General features: G+C 35.8%; 2 protein-coding genes and 1 pseudogene across 3 annotated transcripts; 1 reads left to right on the top strand and 2 right to left on the bottom strand.

Annotated features, from left to right (window-relative positions):
• Nucleotides 1-3,942: 3,942 nt before the first annotated feature.
• Nucleotides 3,943-8,160, bottom strand: LOC114732635 (ubiquitin-conjugating enzyme E2 7-like). Of its 2 annotated transcripts, XM_028919957.1 has the most exons (7): nucleotides 7,961-8,160; nucleotides 7,730-7,832; nucleotides 6,936-7,033; nucleotides 6,740-6,840; nucleotides 5,698-5,740; nucleotides 5,506-5,583; nucleotides 3,943-4,432 (listed from the first exon to the last, which is right to left on the bottom strand). In XM_028919957.1, exons 1-6 carry the CDS (start codon nucleotides 8,001-8,003, stop codon nucleotides 5,543-5,545), a joined length of 429 nt encoding a protein of 142 aa, XP_028775790.1. In that variant the 5' UTR covers nucleotides 8,004-8,160; the 3' UTR covers nucleotides 3,943-4,432; nucleotides 5,506-5,542. The 2 variants fall into 2 exon arrangements, with proteins under 2 accessions (XP_028775790.1, XP_028775789.1); XM_028919956.1 differs by lacking the exon at nucleotides 5,698-5,740 and having other exon boundaries at nucleotides 7,961-8,142.
• Nucleotides 8,161-14,525: 6,365 nt separating this feature from the next.
• Nucleotides 14,526-15,629, bottom strand: LOC114732641 (osmotin-like protein; annotated as a pseudogene).
• A 2,568-nt stretch (nucleotides 15,630-18,197) lies between these two features.
• LOC114732642 (CLAVATA3/ESR (CLE)-related protein 46-like) lies at nucleotides 18,198-19,251 on the top strand. The gene is made up of 3 exons (XM_028919962.1): nucleotides 18,198-18,328; nucleotides 18,428-18,495; nucleotides 18,882-19,251. The coding sequence occupies exons 1-3, from the start codon at nucleotides 18,229-18,231 to the stop codon at nucleotides 18,957-18,959; spliced, it is 246 nt and encodes an 81-aa protein (XP_028775795.1). The 5' UTR covers nucleotides 18,198-18,228; the 3' UTR covers nucleotides 18,960-19,251.
• The last annotated feature ends 60 nt before the right edge of the window (nucleotides 19,252-19,311 follow it).

Raw genomic sequence — 19,311 nt, 5'->3', positions numbered from 1 at the left:
TAATAAAGAGGTATTTTGGTTTTTAATATTAAAAATAATATATCTATTTTAAAATAAAAGTTCAATTTTTTGACGTAAGAAAAAAGTTCATGCTTCAATTAATCTCACTCACGCATTGTTTTTGTAATTTTCAAAATAAAACTACTCCCGCATTGCTTTGATTTTTGATGAAATTAAAACGAGAGGTTTCAAACACAAATCAAGACATATTTTAACATGAAGTAACTTCTTTGGAACAGTTGATGTATGATTTGCTTTTTTTTTTTTTTGGGTGTCAAAAAGTTGAACTTTTATTGAACTTTAATATACAGCACAGTATGATTTTTCTCGTATATGCAACACAATATGATTTTTTTTTCTTTTGCATATATACAGCACAAAATTAATTTTTTTCGCCTTTTGCATATATGGCAGGATGAGAAACATAAATTTTGAGGAGTGATTGGTGAAACGTGGTTGAATGTTACAAACAACCAGTACTGACGAATAAAGCAATAATAGATTATCTGGAGACAATGTGGGATTAAAGTGGGATTTCCCTAGATTTCCACTACCGGAGACTAATTTCCGTTCAGAATCGTACTGAAAGCAAGTGTTTCCCTTCAGAAGGGGGAAGGGTCAAGTGGGACCCCCCTGGCATCCTCAGTGCTCTCACCCAATACAATTTATTTATAGTCGCACAAGTTCGTTAAAGCAGAGCCAGAGGCGCTCCATCTCCCATATCTTTCAACAATTATATAATCACCCTTGATTAAACCTTCAAGTAAGTGGCGTGCCCCTTGCTCATTTTATTCTCACCCAGTTTATTCCCACTTTCCCTTCCTTATTGCGAGATTTCCCTGGGATTTAAATAATTAAATAAAAGAATGATAACATAATATTTATATATAATCTTTATATACTCCTCCAGTCATAAATATAAGACCCTTATATACTAATGTGTATAAAAGTCTTATATTTAAGACTGGAGGAGTACTATATATATATATATATATATGATCTCTCTCCAGATTTTGGAGCAAAGGCTTGCGGGAATACTACTGATTAATTACTTTTTTTGGCTGACGAGAGGGAGGGGCCAAGCAACTTGAGTTTCTAGTGTGTACCACGCAGAGAAAACTACACCCACCCACTTTCTAGTTTCTCCCCACGCACCGTCGACCTTTTTGGTTGTGAAGGGTGGCTGACGTCGACGATAATTTATTTAGTTTGAGGAAGGTTTTAATGTTAAAATAAATTAGGAGGCAAGTTCCTCTGTGACCATACATGGTGGAATCCTATGAAAGAATGGGGCGAAGTTTGTCCGTAGCTCCAAAAATAGTTCTAAACAAAGTAGTGCGTGTACGTCTTTACACGTTGCTCTCCCTGCTTTCTGTTTTAGATTGTCTTCATGAAAACTTTAGGTCATCCTTTTGTGCATCCAATAGTATTATAAAGAGTTGATAAAAAAATAAAACTAACAAATTATTAATCCTCCCAGCTGGAATAATTTTTTTTTTTTAATCGCGGTAGCTAATTGATAGATTTGTTTTAGTTTTACATGTAAGATTTTAATCTGCTTTATTCCCAAATTTATCTTCCCCCCAGAAATTATGCGCTATTGATTATCCATATTAAATAGTTTTTATGAATAGGATAATTTTAATACAAATAATTGAATAGCATATTTTTGGAAAAACAAAGGTAAATTTTTAAAAGTTATCAACTCAAATAATTTTTCTAAATTTTATAGATGAATTATTCAATTTTTATAGTTAGAATAAAAGATAAAGAGAAGATAGTACAGAACGATATATTATTTATACATATGCACCGCATTTCTGGACAGCCTCCTCTTTTCAGTTGTTTCGTTGGACATTGCCACCTCATTAGATAACAATCTACAGCGTTGAGGTTCGGGATAGACAAAAAGACGGCGAACCAGCACGCGCGAGGGGAGTGGAGGCAGCGTTGGTTGAAAATTCATAGTGATGTGGGCAAAAATCATGAGATAAACATGAAACTGGTCTAAAAATAATATTTAATTATATGATAAAACACTTAATAAGAAAAAAAAATCTGGTTTCGAAATGGCTGTATACTTGGAACTGCCACAAATCTACAAGGGAGCAGGGGAAGAAATATGACGGACAATCTCTACACACTCAACATATTATCTAGATCTACTGTTTACGTATCCAGGAGGGTAATTTTTGAATACCCCAAAAAACCATTGTTACGTTCTTTCAGTTTTAAATATAAAACCATTTTACAGACTAGTATAAAAATTTTATATTTAAAATCGGAAGAATATTAAATTTTATTTAATTTATGCTGCCACTAACCCAAAATCCTATGCCAACCACTGTTTAGAATGTTAGTTAATATCAAAGGTCTGCGGAGATGGCGTGGGGGAGGTCATTCTGAACTGTTCAATCATGTGTTTGTCATTGTTGGTTTGGATATACTGTGGCCTATGGGATGGGAGCCCGTTTCTGTCCCAATCCCGATATCCTGATATGACCGGATGCCCCATTTCTCTTTTTTTTTAAAAAAAAATACTAATTTTTTCTATAAAGTTTTTTATGTTATAATGGTTATATTTTATTGGGCTTTTAATGATAAAAATATTATGTAGAAAGCTTAATTATACAATATAAAAAAAGTGTATAAACAATATTATAAAAAAACACTATATAATGGCTTTATAAATTATTTTATTGAGGAAGGAAATTTTGTTAAGATAATACTACAACTTAAGAAATAAAAATCATTACAAAAAATAATTATTATTAATTAATAAATTGAATAATCTAATAATAATTATTAATAAATAATTTTTTTAAAAAAATATTTTAGGACGAGACAAGACGGGACTGGACGACCCCGTCCAATCCTGAAAATTTTTTTATCCCGTCCTGTTGCAAACTCATCGGAACGGAACAAAACAGAACGAACACCCCTACTGTGGCCTCCTACTGTGGCTTTTAACCTATTCATTCACTACATCTGACGTTTACCATGTCGCATGCGCACCCAGTGACTTTCAATGCCTCAATGAAACTGATTGTTGACCCGTACGAGTGGCTTGTATATGGAAAAATTCATATCGATCGACCAACCATGTTATAAATATCAGCGTATGCATAGTAATAACAATCTTATGGATAAACAGCTTATAAAAAGAAACGAAGGAAACTTAACTCTTTTTACTTTTGAAAATTCATTATTAACTGTCATTTTATCTTGGATGGGCGGGCGGGATGTCTACTTTTTTCTTGGAGGGAGCAAGACCGCAAATGAAGCACTAGTAACTGCATATACTTCCAACCATTCAACAACGATAAAACGTAGCATATCCATATTACACTAGTGCAAGTTTCTTTATAACTGACGTTTTCATAGACTGTGCAGAAGCATCCAATATAGTAACAGGGGACAATCAACAACGGTCACCCCGATTGCATTTGCTATTAGGCGAACAAACTCCAGTTGAGATTTTCATTTCTTTCACTCACAGGGAAGCTATACAGAATGTGCTGGCATTTAGGCCAGATCTTCACACTTGTAATTTTCAAGCCTAATAGCCGATGACCATACACCCCCATGCCCCAAGATGGTTGGTGATGTCACTGCAGGCCTGAGTTCGTGAGATATGTGTAACCTTCCAGGTTTCTCTTCACAAGTGATATCCATATGTGCGCGCGCGCGCGTGTATATATATATTTTACCAACCAGCTACGTTCCCTTGCCTGAAACGTGAAGAAAAAGGCTCTACGATGGTTGTTAAAAGTGGAATTTCGCAAATAGAAAGACCTGCAAATTGTTAAAGAAGCACCAAAAGGACCGAAACGATGATCTCTCCAGACTTCACTATGAAGCACCTCCTCGCTGTCACGATATCCTATGTTAGTGCCGGTGAGGCCATCCACACCATACCTCTTTCTGTAAAGAAAATAAGAATACAAGAAAGGAAAATATACAGCTTTTTTTCCTTATCAACATACCACAGTTTGAGATGGAACACAAAGGGGACAATGATGGCAAGTCACAGAATAACAACGTCCAGCAAAAAGACAAAACTTGGTGCCACCTAAACTCTGTTTAAGAATAAGGTTATGGAAATGAACAAAGTAATCTTCCAATAAACTAGTCACCCCAAACACCACCCAAAACACTTTTAATACATTTGTTTTTTTCCAAGTCATGACAAGTGGCCGTGTAGAGAATAAAGAAAACGGAACTGAAGAAAGATGCATGTTGACAACTTGCATTGGCATTCTACACGGATCAACCGCGGTAACGGGTGAACCAATCCATTACACATTAAGCTTTCTCCGGCTCACAATAAGCAGGATCAGGCGCCAGTAATGAATCACAACATTTCTTGTGATTTCCTCACACAGCGACTAACCTTCTTCTTGAAATCGTCTCTCCTGTCTCTCCACTCCTTCTGCGACAATAAATAGCAATATAGGTCTCAGAGCAACCACAAAAGAACATTTGGACACTCGAGATTGAAGCAACAAGAAATTACAAGGTCAGCTATTGGCATATACATCATACTGTTTTAGACAAGATATCGAGAGAGCCAACTGCATCATAAGAAAGTAGATGCACACTATCTATAAAGTGGAATTACTGGTCTGATTAATTCTTTCAAGAAGGTTAAATATTGCATCAGACTATCCCAGACACGATACATAAACATATGCATGCCGCGTCATAAAATCAGATCAGCAAGACATTGAGCTTCCACTTATATCAGGCAAGCCGTATCATGGGTATCAGGGTATTGGCTCCTCTCACTTGTGCAGTATGTACATAATTAAAAAAGGACATGCCTGGAGGATATCATGTTTAAGTTGAAAAAAAAAAAAAAAGGACATGGTATTGTTGCATGCGGCTTGTACGATTTGTCCATAATAATTAAATTGGGATGTTTGTCTCTACTGCTCCGAGAACTCTCAATGGCTTGGCAGGTATTATGGCTAAGTTAGGATCTAGTCTTCGTCCTAAACGTGTGTTTAGAAGACATGCCTGAGTGTATTAGCCCCTCCGTTGATAGCTTTGTACCCGGGACCTTTCTCTCCCTCAAGTTGAATTAGTGAACGGGCTTATCCCTACCTTCCCGCACTACAGAAGAAGAGACCATCTCTTTTGGTTCTCTTCCATTAACCTACAGTTGTCCATGCAGATTTAAATCAAGAGTCTTGGACAAGCCCCCTCATATAGTGAAAAGTTTTTCCCATCATTTGGAATCAAAACTTAAATTAGGTGCCTGAGCTTGAGGAAATACCTACAGTAGTAAATTGAATATGCACAGCCAAAACTATCCAGGGACTAGAATTGTGAAGTTCGTAAGATAGTTAGATTGTTCATGTCCTTCTGGGATACATAGAGTGCAAAACAAGGCAAAATATATTTACGATGCAAAACAAAACAAAACAGAGTTGAGAGTAGAAAGTCGCTCAAACACAACTATTTAATAACAAATAACAAAACAAAAGCATGTAAAAAACTTACAGCAGCTTCGACGTTTGCTGGAGATTCATCATTAGGACTAGAAAGCATAGAAATGATACTCAAAACTATACTCTCTACCTGCACGATAATATGCAAAATATTACCAGTTAACACATTTTTGGGGGAAAACAGACCATGTTGTGAAACAAGTACTATGGAATCAACATCAGAACTGGATATGGAGTGACATACCATTTCCACAGTATCCAGCAAAGTTAGGAAATAGCAAATGAACCTTGAAATTTAATAATCCCAATTAGTTTTGCGGCATTAAATGTTTATAATCTTCACTAGCAGTTTAGCCTTTTTCCATTTAATAAATAGTGCTGGAAAGCTCTCGCTTCAACTTTGGAATTTTAATCTTAAAGATCTTCTTTCTTTTCTTCTTTTGGGGCAGAAGTCTTAAACAGTCACTAATCACAAAATAGATATATGTAACTCATGCAACTTGTGTGTTAGAGACTAGCCACAACGACAGATGCAAAAATCTCCCACTAAATGAGTGATGACAAGGAGAACTCATAATGTCTATTTTACTGATAGTATTGCGCATACTTCTTTAGTTCTTTAAAGGAAAGAGCTCCAACCTGACATGACCTACCATCAGATGTGATGCAAATCATACAGGGAGAACATTCACATGCAAACTTCTTTCCTATTATAAATCAAATACAAGGCACAAAACTTTGAATGTTTAAATACAGCATCACATTAACTGGTATTCTGGTACTTTCATGCGCTATCTTCACTGATCAAATGTTTTCGGATAATTAAATTACAGCACTGGAATCTTCTGCAAAAAACTCGCGCTTGGCATATCAAGTAAAGGATAGACGCATGTTAAGAATATTCTCTCAACTCTCTGACTTATAGCATCATATGCAATATCAGTACCGCATGAGAACATTGACGAGAAAACCTCACCTACATATCACATATGATGTGAGTGACAAACCAGACAATTGATGCCAGTAAAATAATTACAATATATAATGAGTTTCTAGCACATGTCCAGAAATTACATTGTTTAAGCTTAATTATTTTAAAAGAGCATACACATGTTAAACTGCAGTTATGCTGATCTCAAATCTACTATCCACGGCCACTTTGATTTAGTAAGCAAAAACAAAGCTAGGCCACCAGCCTGATAATGAAAGACAGATTCTGATATTCTTTCTTTTTTGAAAAAAGTAGTACATAGAAAGAAAGACTACGGTCTTATATTATCACTGACCGTATGAACAGGTGTCCAGCGCTCACTTGCAAGTTCGTATCCATTTGGATCCTCACCAGGAGGATGAAGGATTGATATGCAAACCCGACCATCAGGATATACTACAAATGGAACAGCAATATAAGTTAATTTTGTGTCGTTTTAATCGGACCAGGAGCATTGAGTCCAAAAAAAAAAAAAACTCCCGAAAACCAACCATTTGGATGCCATATCTCTGAAGTGAATTTCACTGTTGGTGGGCTGTTTGGGTAATTTGATGGAAAACTCATTATAGCATTGAAGAACCCCCCCTCACTGCAAAACAGCGAAGCAGTAGTCAGTAAATTTTCAGTGCCAAAAGAGAAAATGGAAAGAGCACAAATACCAATCAGCAGAACGCAACCAACAAGAGGCGTTTTCTAACATTCACAAAGGAAAACAAAACCTACACTCTATCTAAGTACCAATCATGAGAGTTAGAAAGATAGCAAGCAGTTTGATGAAGTGTAATCCTTTTGCAACAAAGGAGATACAGTTATAAGCAATTTCGTCTAAATTACTTTCATCAGGTTCCCCCTCATCATTCACGAATGTTATCCGTTTTCTCTAATCATGTAGTGAGGGTTGATACAATTTTGAAACTCCAGTACTCCGCTATCCCCTGCCCTTTTCGCTCTTCCTCTTAAATTAAATATACGAACAAGAACAAGGGATTCATGCAATTAATATCTTGATGAACCCATGATGATGAGGATACAAAAGAAGGAATCTTGCAAATTTAAAGCCATTAAGAACCAACAAAACTGAAGCAGTCCAACCCAAATTCGAAAAGGCGCCGTAAGTAATTGAAAGTTTATCTTTCGGAAACCAGAGCCCTCCGGCTTACTTAACAAAAATATCGAATAAAAAATTATGACTGGGGGTACAAGGGAAATATAAAACTCGAATTCACAATAGGAAATCATATTTATTTTTGTTAGGAGGAGAAAGAAAAATGTAATAAGCGCTTACTAAAGAGTATCGGGAGGTCCAATTATCGTGACACTCCATTCGAATATGTTGTTTTCATCTACTAAACCGGCGGAGAACCCGTCGACGGGGTTTCTGCAAAGATCTGAAACCAGCAGAAGATGAATTAAAACACCGCGGAAAATCCACGCGAAACCCTTTGCCCCCTTGCGCCTTTTAACAGATAAATAATACGAACACAAAAGCAAAGGCAGGAATTCTGTCGCCGCTAACCTTTTAGCTGCTTTTGAAGGAGAAGGCTAGCTTGGGATGCCATCAACCGAGGGGATAGATACAAATAGCTCCAACAAGAGAGAATGGAAAGGGAGCTCCAAGATTGCGAGAAAACAGAGAAACCGGGAAGCCGACACTTCGATTACTTATAGATAGAGAGATGCTTCCTCAATGCGGGCTCCTCCGCACCTGTAGCCTCTGCGCCCGGGTGGTGCAATTGGGAGCTTCGATCCTATGCGACTTCCTTGTTGTATGTATACTATCACTTCCAAACAAATGCAGCCACGTAAGGAAATTGCTGCTACTGTTGTCACCGGGACGCGAATAGATTCTACTACGTTCACGGGTATACCGTCTACCCACCGTTGGATTTATGCCTCAGAAGTGGGGTCCAAGTTTCCTTTAAAGAAAGAAGTAAGGGCACTTTTTATCTCATTAATAATTGTTATATTCTCTTCTTTCTCAGCCTCACCATGATAATTCACCTATCGTGTTTTTTTTATCGAAAATTTTTCTCAAAAGCAGCTAATTAAAAGACCTTACTTTAGTAGTTTGCCCAAAAAAAAAAGACCTTACTTTGGTAGGAAAAAAACTTTCCACTACAAGTTCACTTGTTTTTTCATTGATACAGTTTAAATTTAATCCTTCAGAGTTTGTTTAATTAATCTGGTCCTTTACAGTCAGCCAAAAAATGGTCAATTACAGATAAAATGTTTTGAAATTCAATTTTTCCTCAAATTATCTTTTCTTTTTTCTCTGATGTCTACTTGAGAACTTTCTTTTTACTCCTTTTTTTTTTTTTTTGCTTTTTAAATCTTTGCCAACTTCGATTATCTCTTGATTAACAACATTTTTCACATAAATGCATCGTTTTTTCGATAGCAATTAAATACATCCCATATTTAATTATTTCTCTTTGGTTATCGTTGGTTATTCTGCTTGTTTTTTTTTTTTCTGGGGGGAGTAGATTGCAATAGATGATGATGATGATAATAAAAAATTATACCTCTGCTTTGCTGGCATGCCCATTGAATAATTTTAAGAGTCGTGTTAGATGCTGAGGTGCGAAAAATCAAATGTCCTTAGTGACTCCAAAATAAAAATCTAAATCCAATGCCATTGAAAAGAGAAGGCATACCAAACAAAAAGTCCCACACGCCTCAACATAATTTTGAAATGCCTTGTGAGATACTCCTCCAGTTTTAAATATAATATTTAAAATAGGTTTTATATTTAGAACTAGACGAGTAGTAATATACTACCTCCAATTTTTAATATCTGAACTTATTTGATTTTTATTTTGATTCTAAATATAAGATCCCAAATTCTCAATCAATTTTATCCTTTGTATTTTTCGTTTTCTTTTTTTAAAAAAGTCATTATAATAATAGTAGTTCTAGCTAATACACTTGATTAATAAAGATATTTAAAAATACATATTTATTACAAACAACTAATTTAACTAGTTTCCTTAATCTATTCAAATTAATCAACTAGTTTTTATATTAAAGAGCGGGTGGTATTTGGTTTGATTTGGGAGCCGGAGAGGATAATAATATATATATATATATATATTTTTTCATTTTGCTCTTTTCTCGTGTTTGATATTCTCGTGACAAGAAGGATATTTAATACCTTCAAAAAAGTTATGCACATTTTTAACATAATAAGTCAATAACAACAAATAACTAAATAAATTTATAATATTATTAATATAAAAATTAGTTAAAAATTTAATTTGATCTTAAATATAATATTTCAATCTATTTTGTCTTTAATATTTATCTATTTTACCCCTAAATAATTCATACGATGATTAAACATGTTAAAAAGTTTTTATAAAGAAGTAATTTCAATATAATATATGATTAAGAATGACATTTTAAAAAAGACAAAACTCATTTATCATAAATAACTAAATTAAATAATTTTTTAATATCTACAAATTAATTATTTATATTTTATATTAAAAATAGAGGTAGTATTTATTTAGTACATGAAGAAGTGATGGTTTATGGAACCCATACTGCCACACAAGTGGGCTACTGATTACGATCTGGGGGCCACATAATACTTCCCGGAAAAGATCAAAACAATATTGAATGATAAGCAGGGAAAATACTACCATGATCATATTCAGAACAGCAATTATTTCATCTGGAAATTCTAATCTACAACATAGACTTTAAACTTGAGTGGTGGCCCGAAAAGGGAATATAGACATTGAATGTTAGCCTTTGATGTGAACATTGGCGGTGACACCCTGCATTTTGAAGAATTTTAAAATCCGCCAATTGATGCAAAAACCGACCAACCTTTGTTTTTCCCCCCCGGATCCTTTTGATTCCCACAATTTACAAACAGTTGGTTATCTGACTCAAAAATAACGTATAGATGAGGTTCTTTTACTTGAAAACAATATTCTATACGAACAAAAGAAATATCATTCTATATGATACTACCTCCGGTGCTTAATATAAGAGTTAGTCAACTAATTTGAGTAAATTAATAAAATTATTTATATTGTTTATTTGTAATAAATAAATATTATATTTTTAAAAATATTCTTGCTAATCAAGTGTATTGCCTAGAACTATGATTATTACAAAAACTAACTTTAGAAAAAATAGATAAATATAAGAGATAAAATAAATTGAGATTTTATATTTAGAGTTAAGATAAAAGTCAAACAAAATCTTATGTTAAGAATTAAAAATATCATAAGTTAAGAGGAAAATCTCCTATAGGCATTTCGCAAGGTGGTGGCATAAATATTTTCATTGTCCGGATGTTATTAATGTTTTTGTTACCAGCTTAGATATTATTATTGTTGAGATATAGTTTCAGTTATTTGAGGTGTCTATTTTTAATAAGGGGATTTTAATTATTGATGATATTAGGCCCAGCTAACACCGCACAAATTTAAGGAATGTTTGAGTAAAATCAAAATCATAATTTTAAAAATATTTTTATAGTATACAAAATAAATATGTAGCGAAATTTATCTTAATTTATAAAAAAAAGACTTTAATATCTATAATAAAGCCTGATGTTTTGGCCCAAAAAAAAATAATAATAAAGCCTGTATCTGGATGCTTGATTTATGATAATTTTTCAGAACAATGGGGGGCGGGGAACCAAAAGGAAAACCTCCACGCGTCTCAAGTAAGGCAGCGCGCGACGGCGGAGAGGGGGCGGTGCCATGATGAGGTCATTTTACACTTTAATACATATTAATTGGCGCCACACCAACGAGCACCGGCGTGTCATGGCCCCAGTCAGAAAGTTTCAATTAGACAAGCAAGACCGATTGCCATTTGAAATAGCAAGTCAGGGTTTTAGGGAACAGGAAGAGCACGAAATTTATAATAACACCGGACTTGATTTACATCTTTTTTTTTTTAATGAGCTTAAAAACAAATTCTCGAATTCGTCACATAAAACATTTTTGAAAACACCACCTCCAATTAGAAGTCTGCACCGGTCACCTTTATTATATCTAAACCTTCGTATAAATTTTAAGGTCTCCAACTGGTTAGGCAATTAACATTAATAGCTAACCATCTTGACACAGATGGATGAGTTAATCATCATCTTCATCTGTATGCCGCCCCTCGATCAGCTATCAGAGTATCAGTGTGCAGATTCCCACGGCCATCCATGAAGATATGGATATATGATCATGGTGGCTAATCCTCGTCCAACCCCCCCCCCCTAGTTCCAAAGGCCCGAGTCATTGTTCCCCTCATCCAACTTTGACGCTCAACTTTAGAAATATTTGTTTTATCTTGTTTATAAGATAGAGGGAGAGGATATTTTTTATCCTATTTATAAGACACTGAAAGAAATTTTTGTATGGATGTATAATTTCACCATTCATTTATTATTATGTTAATTTATTTATATGAGATATAATGTGTATCAAATATAGATAAAATTAGAAAGTTGTTAAATTTTAAATGAGAGTTAATAAAGTTTAAAGTTTTTTTATCTGTATAGAACATGTTAGAAGCTACTTATAAATAGGATTAACGAGTCGTAAGTTATTTGCCCCCATTTTGAGGCACTTGGAACTTGGTAAATCTTGGACTTTGGAACATGTGTTTAGATCAGAGAAGATATTTTTTTAGTCCTATTTATAAGGTATTAAGACAAATTTTTTGTATAGATATATAATTTCACTATTTATTTATTATTATGTAGACTTTATTTATATGAAATATAATGTATATTAAATATGAATAAAATTAAAAAATTGTTAAATCTTACATGAGAGTCAATAAAATTTAAATTTTTTTTAATTTGTGTGAAACATATTAGAAGTAATTTTTAAATAAAAACAGAGGAGCAGTAAGCCACTGCAGAATGTTCCCTCATTTTGAGGCGCCTGGGACTTTGTAAATCATGGACCTTGGAACATGTGTTTAGATTTTCATTGGATCCAGCTTCGAATACGTGTCTGGGCCTTTGAAACTTTTGGATAAGTATTCATGTGGGGTGGGCTTCCATTTATTTGCCACCAGGATAAGATAATTTGTATGGGCCTTTTAACAATGAAACTAAAGTATCTAGTACATATTAAATTAAATATTAATCAAATTACGTAAACTGTGGGGAGCATGAATGGCACAGCATTTCGTTCCTTCCTTTCTTTTGATCTCATCCATATTTAATATCATTCCGGGGGGGTCCTGATTTAAATAAAAAAAAAGCGACTCCTTTTATTGTTTCTGTGCCTGCATTTACTTTCTTGCCAACAAAGCTTGACAAATTTCCTATTTCTAGCAACTCGTAACATAATTAGCCTTGCCAACTTTAATTTCACTGGCGACTTCATCAACAAGGTTTGAGGGGGGGGGGGAGCAAGAAAGGGAAGGCAAGCACGTGACGTGCACAGGAACGCATCTCATGGCTACTCGCCTCAATTCAAAGATTCGAAATTTGGAGATAACAGACAACGAAGCTGACTGGGTTTTTGTTTGGCTAAGAAAGGTTTACCTCATTTAAGAACGATCACCTTGCAGATACAAATACTCAAAACTACTACATACTATTAAAATAAGCAAAATTCAACCTCAAGCAGAATTGTAAATCATAAAATCTAAATTAAAAATCAAAGTTTAGAAATCTTGAAAATTGTTTTTTAATAGTATTTCATATTCTTTTGAAAGGTCATCTTAACTTCATTTAATTTATTCCTATAATAAATAGTCTGTTACGACTATTTTTTCACCAAGTTAAAATCACACAGGAAAATTTCTCAAAATTTGTTTCTACGAGGTAGGGTTAGTTTTAGCTTTTCCCAAAAATGACCAAAAAAAAAAAGGCCGCTGACATTCCAAAATAATCTGAAATTATGAAAGTATGGAAAAATGATTAAGGCGTCCTCATGTGACCAATTTATTTCGAGTTCTATTTATTTATTTTCAATTTAAAAGTCATATCTAATTATCAATTCAAAACAGTTCAAAAGTTTAAAAGTTTTTTTTTTTTTACCAGCACAAAAGTTTAAAAGTTGTTGGTTCAAGTTCTATTATTATGTATATATATATATTATGTCTCTCTTGTTTATATATTATGTATGTATTGATCATTTTTTTTATCTTTTTTATTCTCATAATTTCAGTTTAGGTTTCTCTTTCTTTTTTTTTTTGGGTCATATCATGGCAGAGCATTAGCTGCTTCTTCTTCTCCTTTTTTTTTTTGGGTCACCTGCCCTTTCTAACCGCAGGCTCATGTCCTTCCTTCCCCGTCAAACCATGACAGACCCTACGCTCTGCCAGTCTAACCACGATTGTCAGCCTATCCTGCAGCTGCTGATACGCCTCCAAATGTTCCCGCCTTTTCTCTCTTTCAGGTATGTTACAGTTATAAATACATTTTACATAAATCATAATTTTTCAATAAAATTTCATATAAGAAAAAAATATATATATATATAAAAAACAAGTTTCAAAAATTACTATTCTTTACGAACTTGTTATTATAAATTGTTCAAACTAACGTTTTAGTAATTTTTTTTTTTCGGATTTGATTGTATTTTTCTAAAAAGAAAAAACTCTTAATTCACTTTGTATTGGCATGCTTTTACTCAGTCCACATCATTTGAAAGAATCATACTTTTTACTAACATTAATTAATATTATTCCATCCCTGATTATAAGAATTTTTAGGTTAAAAAACAGTTAAAATTAATTAAAAATAATTAATAAGTAACAAATATTTTTTTTAAATATAACCCTAATAAATATATAAAAAATAATAAGATAAATAGAGAGAGAATGTATGGAGAATTACATGAAAATTTATTAAGAATAAGATATATAACAATATGTTAAATGTTCAGATAATCTCAAAAAAATCCTTATAAATAGAGACAAATCTATTAAAAAAAATCTTGTAATTAGGAACGGATGGAGTATTATATAACCCGTCCTTCAGTCCTTCTCGCCACCTCTGTCTCACTCTCACTCTTCCATTCAAACATCAGTGTCATAAAGTTTACTTCTACTACTATTAATGATTTTTAATTTTAATTAGACAGCCATGCAAACATTTGCACGGATTACTCATCAAGTTATGTAATTTATTAAGATTTCGCCCCCCGAAGCAAAATTTCGGGGCCACATCTCTGACTCAAGTGTTCAGCTGAGCACCCAGAACAAACAACAACAGCAGCGGAAACCACAAGGAACTGGAACGCAGCAGATCAAAGACAAAGATTACGTTCATTTGACCATTAATTAAAAAAAAACTAGAGGATTACGAGCCCGCTTACATTTCTTATTCAAATGAGCCCAGATGTAGTGACACCCGAAGAAGTTACATTCATTATCAAACATCCCTAACCCTCTAATGGCAGAATATCACCTTGAGCTCCCTTGGGGAAGAACACTCGTGCATCAGCGAAGGGTTGTCATGAGCATAAGTGAAGGTCGCAGGACACGCATGCTTGAAGAACTCAGAGTAAGTCGAAGGCTTACACATCTGTGGGCTGTTGTAATGGTTCCTGCAGCACAGCTCGTCCGTCCTAAAAGCCTCGCACCCACTCTTACACGCCACCACCGGACCGTGACCCTGCGGCACACGGTGCTGCAACACCGGAGGACACGTCGCAAGCAGATCCACACGGCAACCCACCACGGGACACACGCCTTTACCTCGTGCGGGGTCACCGTCATGGGGACGTTGAAGCCGTCCACGAGGCTGACGCCGTAGGAGGAGTAGTCGTTCGCACCATGGTGGATGCTGAACTGAGCCAGAGAAGCGGGAGCTGCGCCGCCAGCGCCGTTGCACTCGAGGCGACCGCCGCAGTCGCCGGTGGCGCAGAGGAACTGGTTACCGGAATAGCTACAGCCTGTTCTAGCCCAGACCCGACCCGACCAGTGTCGGTCCGGTACGGGGATGGAGATGTGAGTGAGAGACTGGAGAACGAAGCCGCCGCGAGAGAGAACGGGGTGGCCGGCGTTGGGTTGGATGGCGGGCCAAATGGTGAACTTGCAGTTGTTGACAAGGGTTAAGATGGTGGCGTCAGTGAGAGTAGTGAGGATGAAGAAGGAAGCTATGGCAAGTGAAAGGCAGCGTGTGAAGGAAGGAGAAGCCATGCTTGGAGTGTGGGGATTATCAGAGAGGCGGGTTGGTTCATTTTATAGAGAGAAGAGCTGTATTTGATTCAAGGTTTTGGGGGCTGCTGCTGTGAAAGAAGCCGGTCAGCAAGAGAGGGACCTGATTTGGGCCTATTTCATGTGACGGAATTGCCCCTCGCTCTTTCAATTTCACTGATGAAAAAGCAGATTAGGGGGGGTGGAGAAAAAGTGGGGTCAGAAACCTGCGGAACAACTGTGAGACTGCAAAGCAAACAGTGGGGTCTTTAGAATCATTAGTGCTTTGTGCGCGGGAAATGCAAACCAGGGAGCCACCCCCCAGAATCTCGAGGCTTCCGCGCTGTTATTATTTACTAATACAACTATTAAGTGGATAAGTAAAGTAATTAGGCATGCAAATTTAAATTAAATCGCACTTGCTGCTTTGCCTAACGATAAGTATGTCCCCTGCCCTCCCTCGGCCTGCTTTCAAGTAAGAAAATAACATAAAATATTTCAAGATGACTTGCAAAAAAAAAACTAGCGTATTAAAAAAGATCGACCTAAGCTTTTCTTTTATGAAGCAAATAATCAATATTAGTTGAAGATGGCGACGAACAAACGAGGGGCAATCGGATAAGAAGCTCGTTTAGCGAGGTAATTGTCGGCCTATCACTTTACTTTTTCTCTGCTGCACAGCCCAGAACTCACAGAAACTTTGCCCTCTGAACGATTGCGGAACCAGTTCCCCGACTATTCATGTATATTTGAAAACGTGAAAGCCAATCGTTTCAATTTTTAATAAGCTCCCCATTATCCAACACCCAAAAATGCTACCTTCCCTTCTAATTGCACTTCTAATTATAATCTCTTATTTATAGTTTACAAATAAAATTTTATAAATAAGACTGGAACTGGTAAGTTAATACAGATTCAAGTCAGCTCATAAATGTAGTATAGCTTTTTTAAAGATATTTTTTACATTTATACAAACTCAGACCCAAGACTTTGTGTTTAAGCAACTGCGACTTCTTTCATTAATATCATCGCCAGTTAGTTTAAAACTCCTTTTTCCACAATACATAGAAAGATAAATATACAAATATGTTTTTACATTTACATTCACATTTTTCCTCTTTATATTTTGGATTCTTAATGTTATTAATGTAAACTGGATAAATGTGTCCCAGAGCTAGCTGAATTGCTTTTTTTGCTGGGAAAAAAAATTATATTTTGAAATATTGCAAGAAGAATAACGACAGCGAAAACCATTTTCACATAAATAAAAAGGACAGACACTGATTTAGAGATGATCGAATTTCAATTAGAAATCATGTGAGCTCCTTTCTTGTTTTGAAAAATACATGTTCGGCAGACCATACCCGAACTATCCTCGATTTGTCCCCCCCCCCCCCCAAAAAAAAAAAAACCGAGGGCTCTTGGAATTCATAGACTTGTAATGCCGAGTCCGTTCATGGAAATACCCATGGGGTAACATCAAGGTTTTTAGGCTAAGGCCCACTAAATAACAAGTAGGCCGAAGGCACTTAGTTTTGGGCCCAAACTAATGGCCTGTTCATCCAATCCCCGGTCCAGCCCATTAAATCAAGGCACTCTATAAGCCTAGTCATCATTATTCCCCGAAAAAGAAACAAAATGGAAGTCAAAACAAGTCAGTCACATTTTTTCTCCCACCTCTCCTTCTGCTGAACTTCGAAAGCCATGATTGGTTTATGGAGGACAAAGTCTAAATTACGAAGCAAATCAGGTAATTAAGCTGATCATGATGGTCCTTATTTCATGGGGCCTTGCAATTTTTTTTGTTCTCTTATCTGCCGCGGAACATTTCGGGGACATGTGTATATACTATTCAGTTTCGGTGATATTGTCTTGATTCAATCCTAACTTTAGGCAATCATAACAACAATTGAATTTATAACTAAAGATCTTCATCATGTCTCTCGTAAAAGCTCATCTTGTCTATCACACCATGCCAAGAGCACCCTTGTAGTCTTGTTAGCTCACTTTAAATTTTTGAAAACGTACAAAAGGCAAAGCCAGTGTGCTGTGCCTTCAACTACAAGACAAGTTTACTTTACGCCAGAGTGCGATGAAGAAGGATGGCATGCTTGCACTCCAACTTCAGATGTCTAGGTATTTAGGGACATCTCTGGTGAGATATTCTGACGGAGAAACCATTACTTAACAATGAGTGTAGAATATGGTAATAGATTTTGTTGGCCTTAAGTAATTAGTCTCAAATCTGTAGGGCGCATGGCGTTAACGAGTGGAACTAAATGTGCTCAAAACTTGATTTGAAGAGTAAGGAATTGGGAGGGTGGGAGGACAGCAAGGCTAAGCACTCAAGAGAAAAATAATGGCAAGGTACTTGGAAAACTTTGTTTTTTTGTTGGTTATCATGGAGGCAATGATAACTGAGAAATGATAGCAGGTAAGAAGTCAATCCACAATGAAGATAAATACAGATTCTCGATCTTATCAATTATCAAATCAGAATGCAAATACTGGCATAGGATTCCCGGGCATCTTTTAACAAACATTCTCTGGATCAAAATTCAAGTTCGGTTATCATTATAGACCAAAAGACGCAGCACATAAATACTGCTTCATCTCTCACTCTCAACACCATAACTCTGCTACTCTCCACTTCAACCAGTGCCAAAGATGAGAGGACAAATCTTCCTCCGTCTTCTCCTACTGTGTCTCCTCCTTGCAGCTTCTCCGTTCAATCATTTCACTGCCAATGTTCAGGCCATTCCAGCAGGTAATTATTTTTGCTTATGCAGAAAAATATTGACGGCTTTTGCCAGCATTGTTTCTGCTGCGACTAGCTCACGCTCATTTCTCTGTTCCTTCCCACCAGTTCATGTCAAGCTCAGGACCTTACGACCCAGCACAATGCCACATTCTGGGCATGTCATACCTTCCTGGGTTAGTACCAAGACAGGGTTTTGTCATCTTCATTACGTGATTTTAATTCGCTAGGATATATAATTACGTGAAAAGCTTTCTTCGTCAAGAGGTTGACGCCTCCTTGTCATTAGATGGAATTTCAGATTTGCTCCTTGTTAAGAAGTTCAAGCGAAAATCTCTATTTTGATAGCGAAGAGTGTCGCTGAAGAGGTTTATTTCTCAAATATTCGAATATTATCAAATTTTATGTAGTTAGTTCAAAACCTGCGAGAAATGATATGTTATAATGATGGAACTCCTGCGTTCGAATATGATAGCTGAAATCGATCTCTTCTATATATTTTGCCATATTCTCAGTAAGCATAGACATAAGCCTGATGCATGCCAATGACTGGGAATTGCAGGATGAAGATAAAAGGACTCGTAAGAGCCCATCAGGCCCGAATCCCATAGGGAATCACCAACCGCCATCTAAAACATAAAGCGATGATAGGATGAACACAGCCATTCGACATCAACGGAGACACCAGTCACCGTTTCTTAGGAGGAGCCTTGGGAGACCCCGGTTTCTAGGAACATTGTGGTTGTACAAAATGGGGTTTGATAATTGAATATTTGTACTTTATAAGTTGTTATATTGGTCATCATTAAGTTTTATCGCATTCAGTAGAATCTAAATATCATTCCTATTTCACTTTCTACTTCCTATCAGCTCGCAAAGGCTCTTTTTTTCCCCCCCTTTTTCGCATTGATTCGAATTCCCAAACCTTCACATCTTATCTTGGCCACCCTTTCCTTTAACGAAGTCACAATCATGGTCCATGGAATCAGCTC

The sequence above is a fragment of the Neltuma alba genome, unplaced genomic scaffold (assembly GCF_004799145.2).
Source record: "Neltuma alba isolate B1F8T4 unplaced genomic scaffold, ASM479914v2 tig00012920_pilon, whole genome shotgun sequence".
Classification (NCBI taxonomy): domain Eukaryota; kingdom Viridiplantae; phylum Streptophyta; class Magnoliopsida; order Fabales; family Fabaceae; genus Neltuma; species Neltuma alba.
The sequence above is the reverse complement of the archived record's forward strand: the minus strand, read 5'-3'. Positions and strand labels throughout refer to the sequence as shown.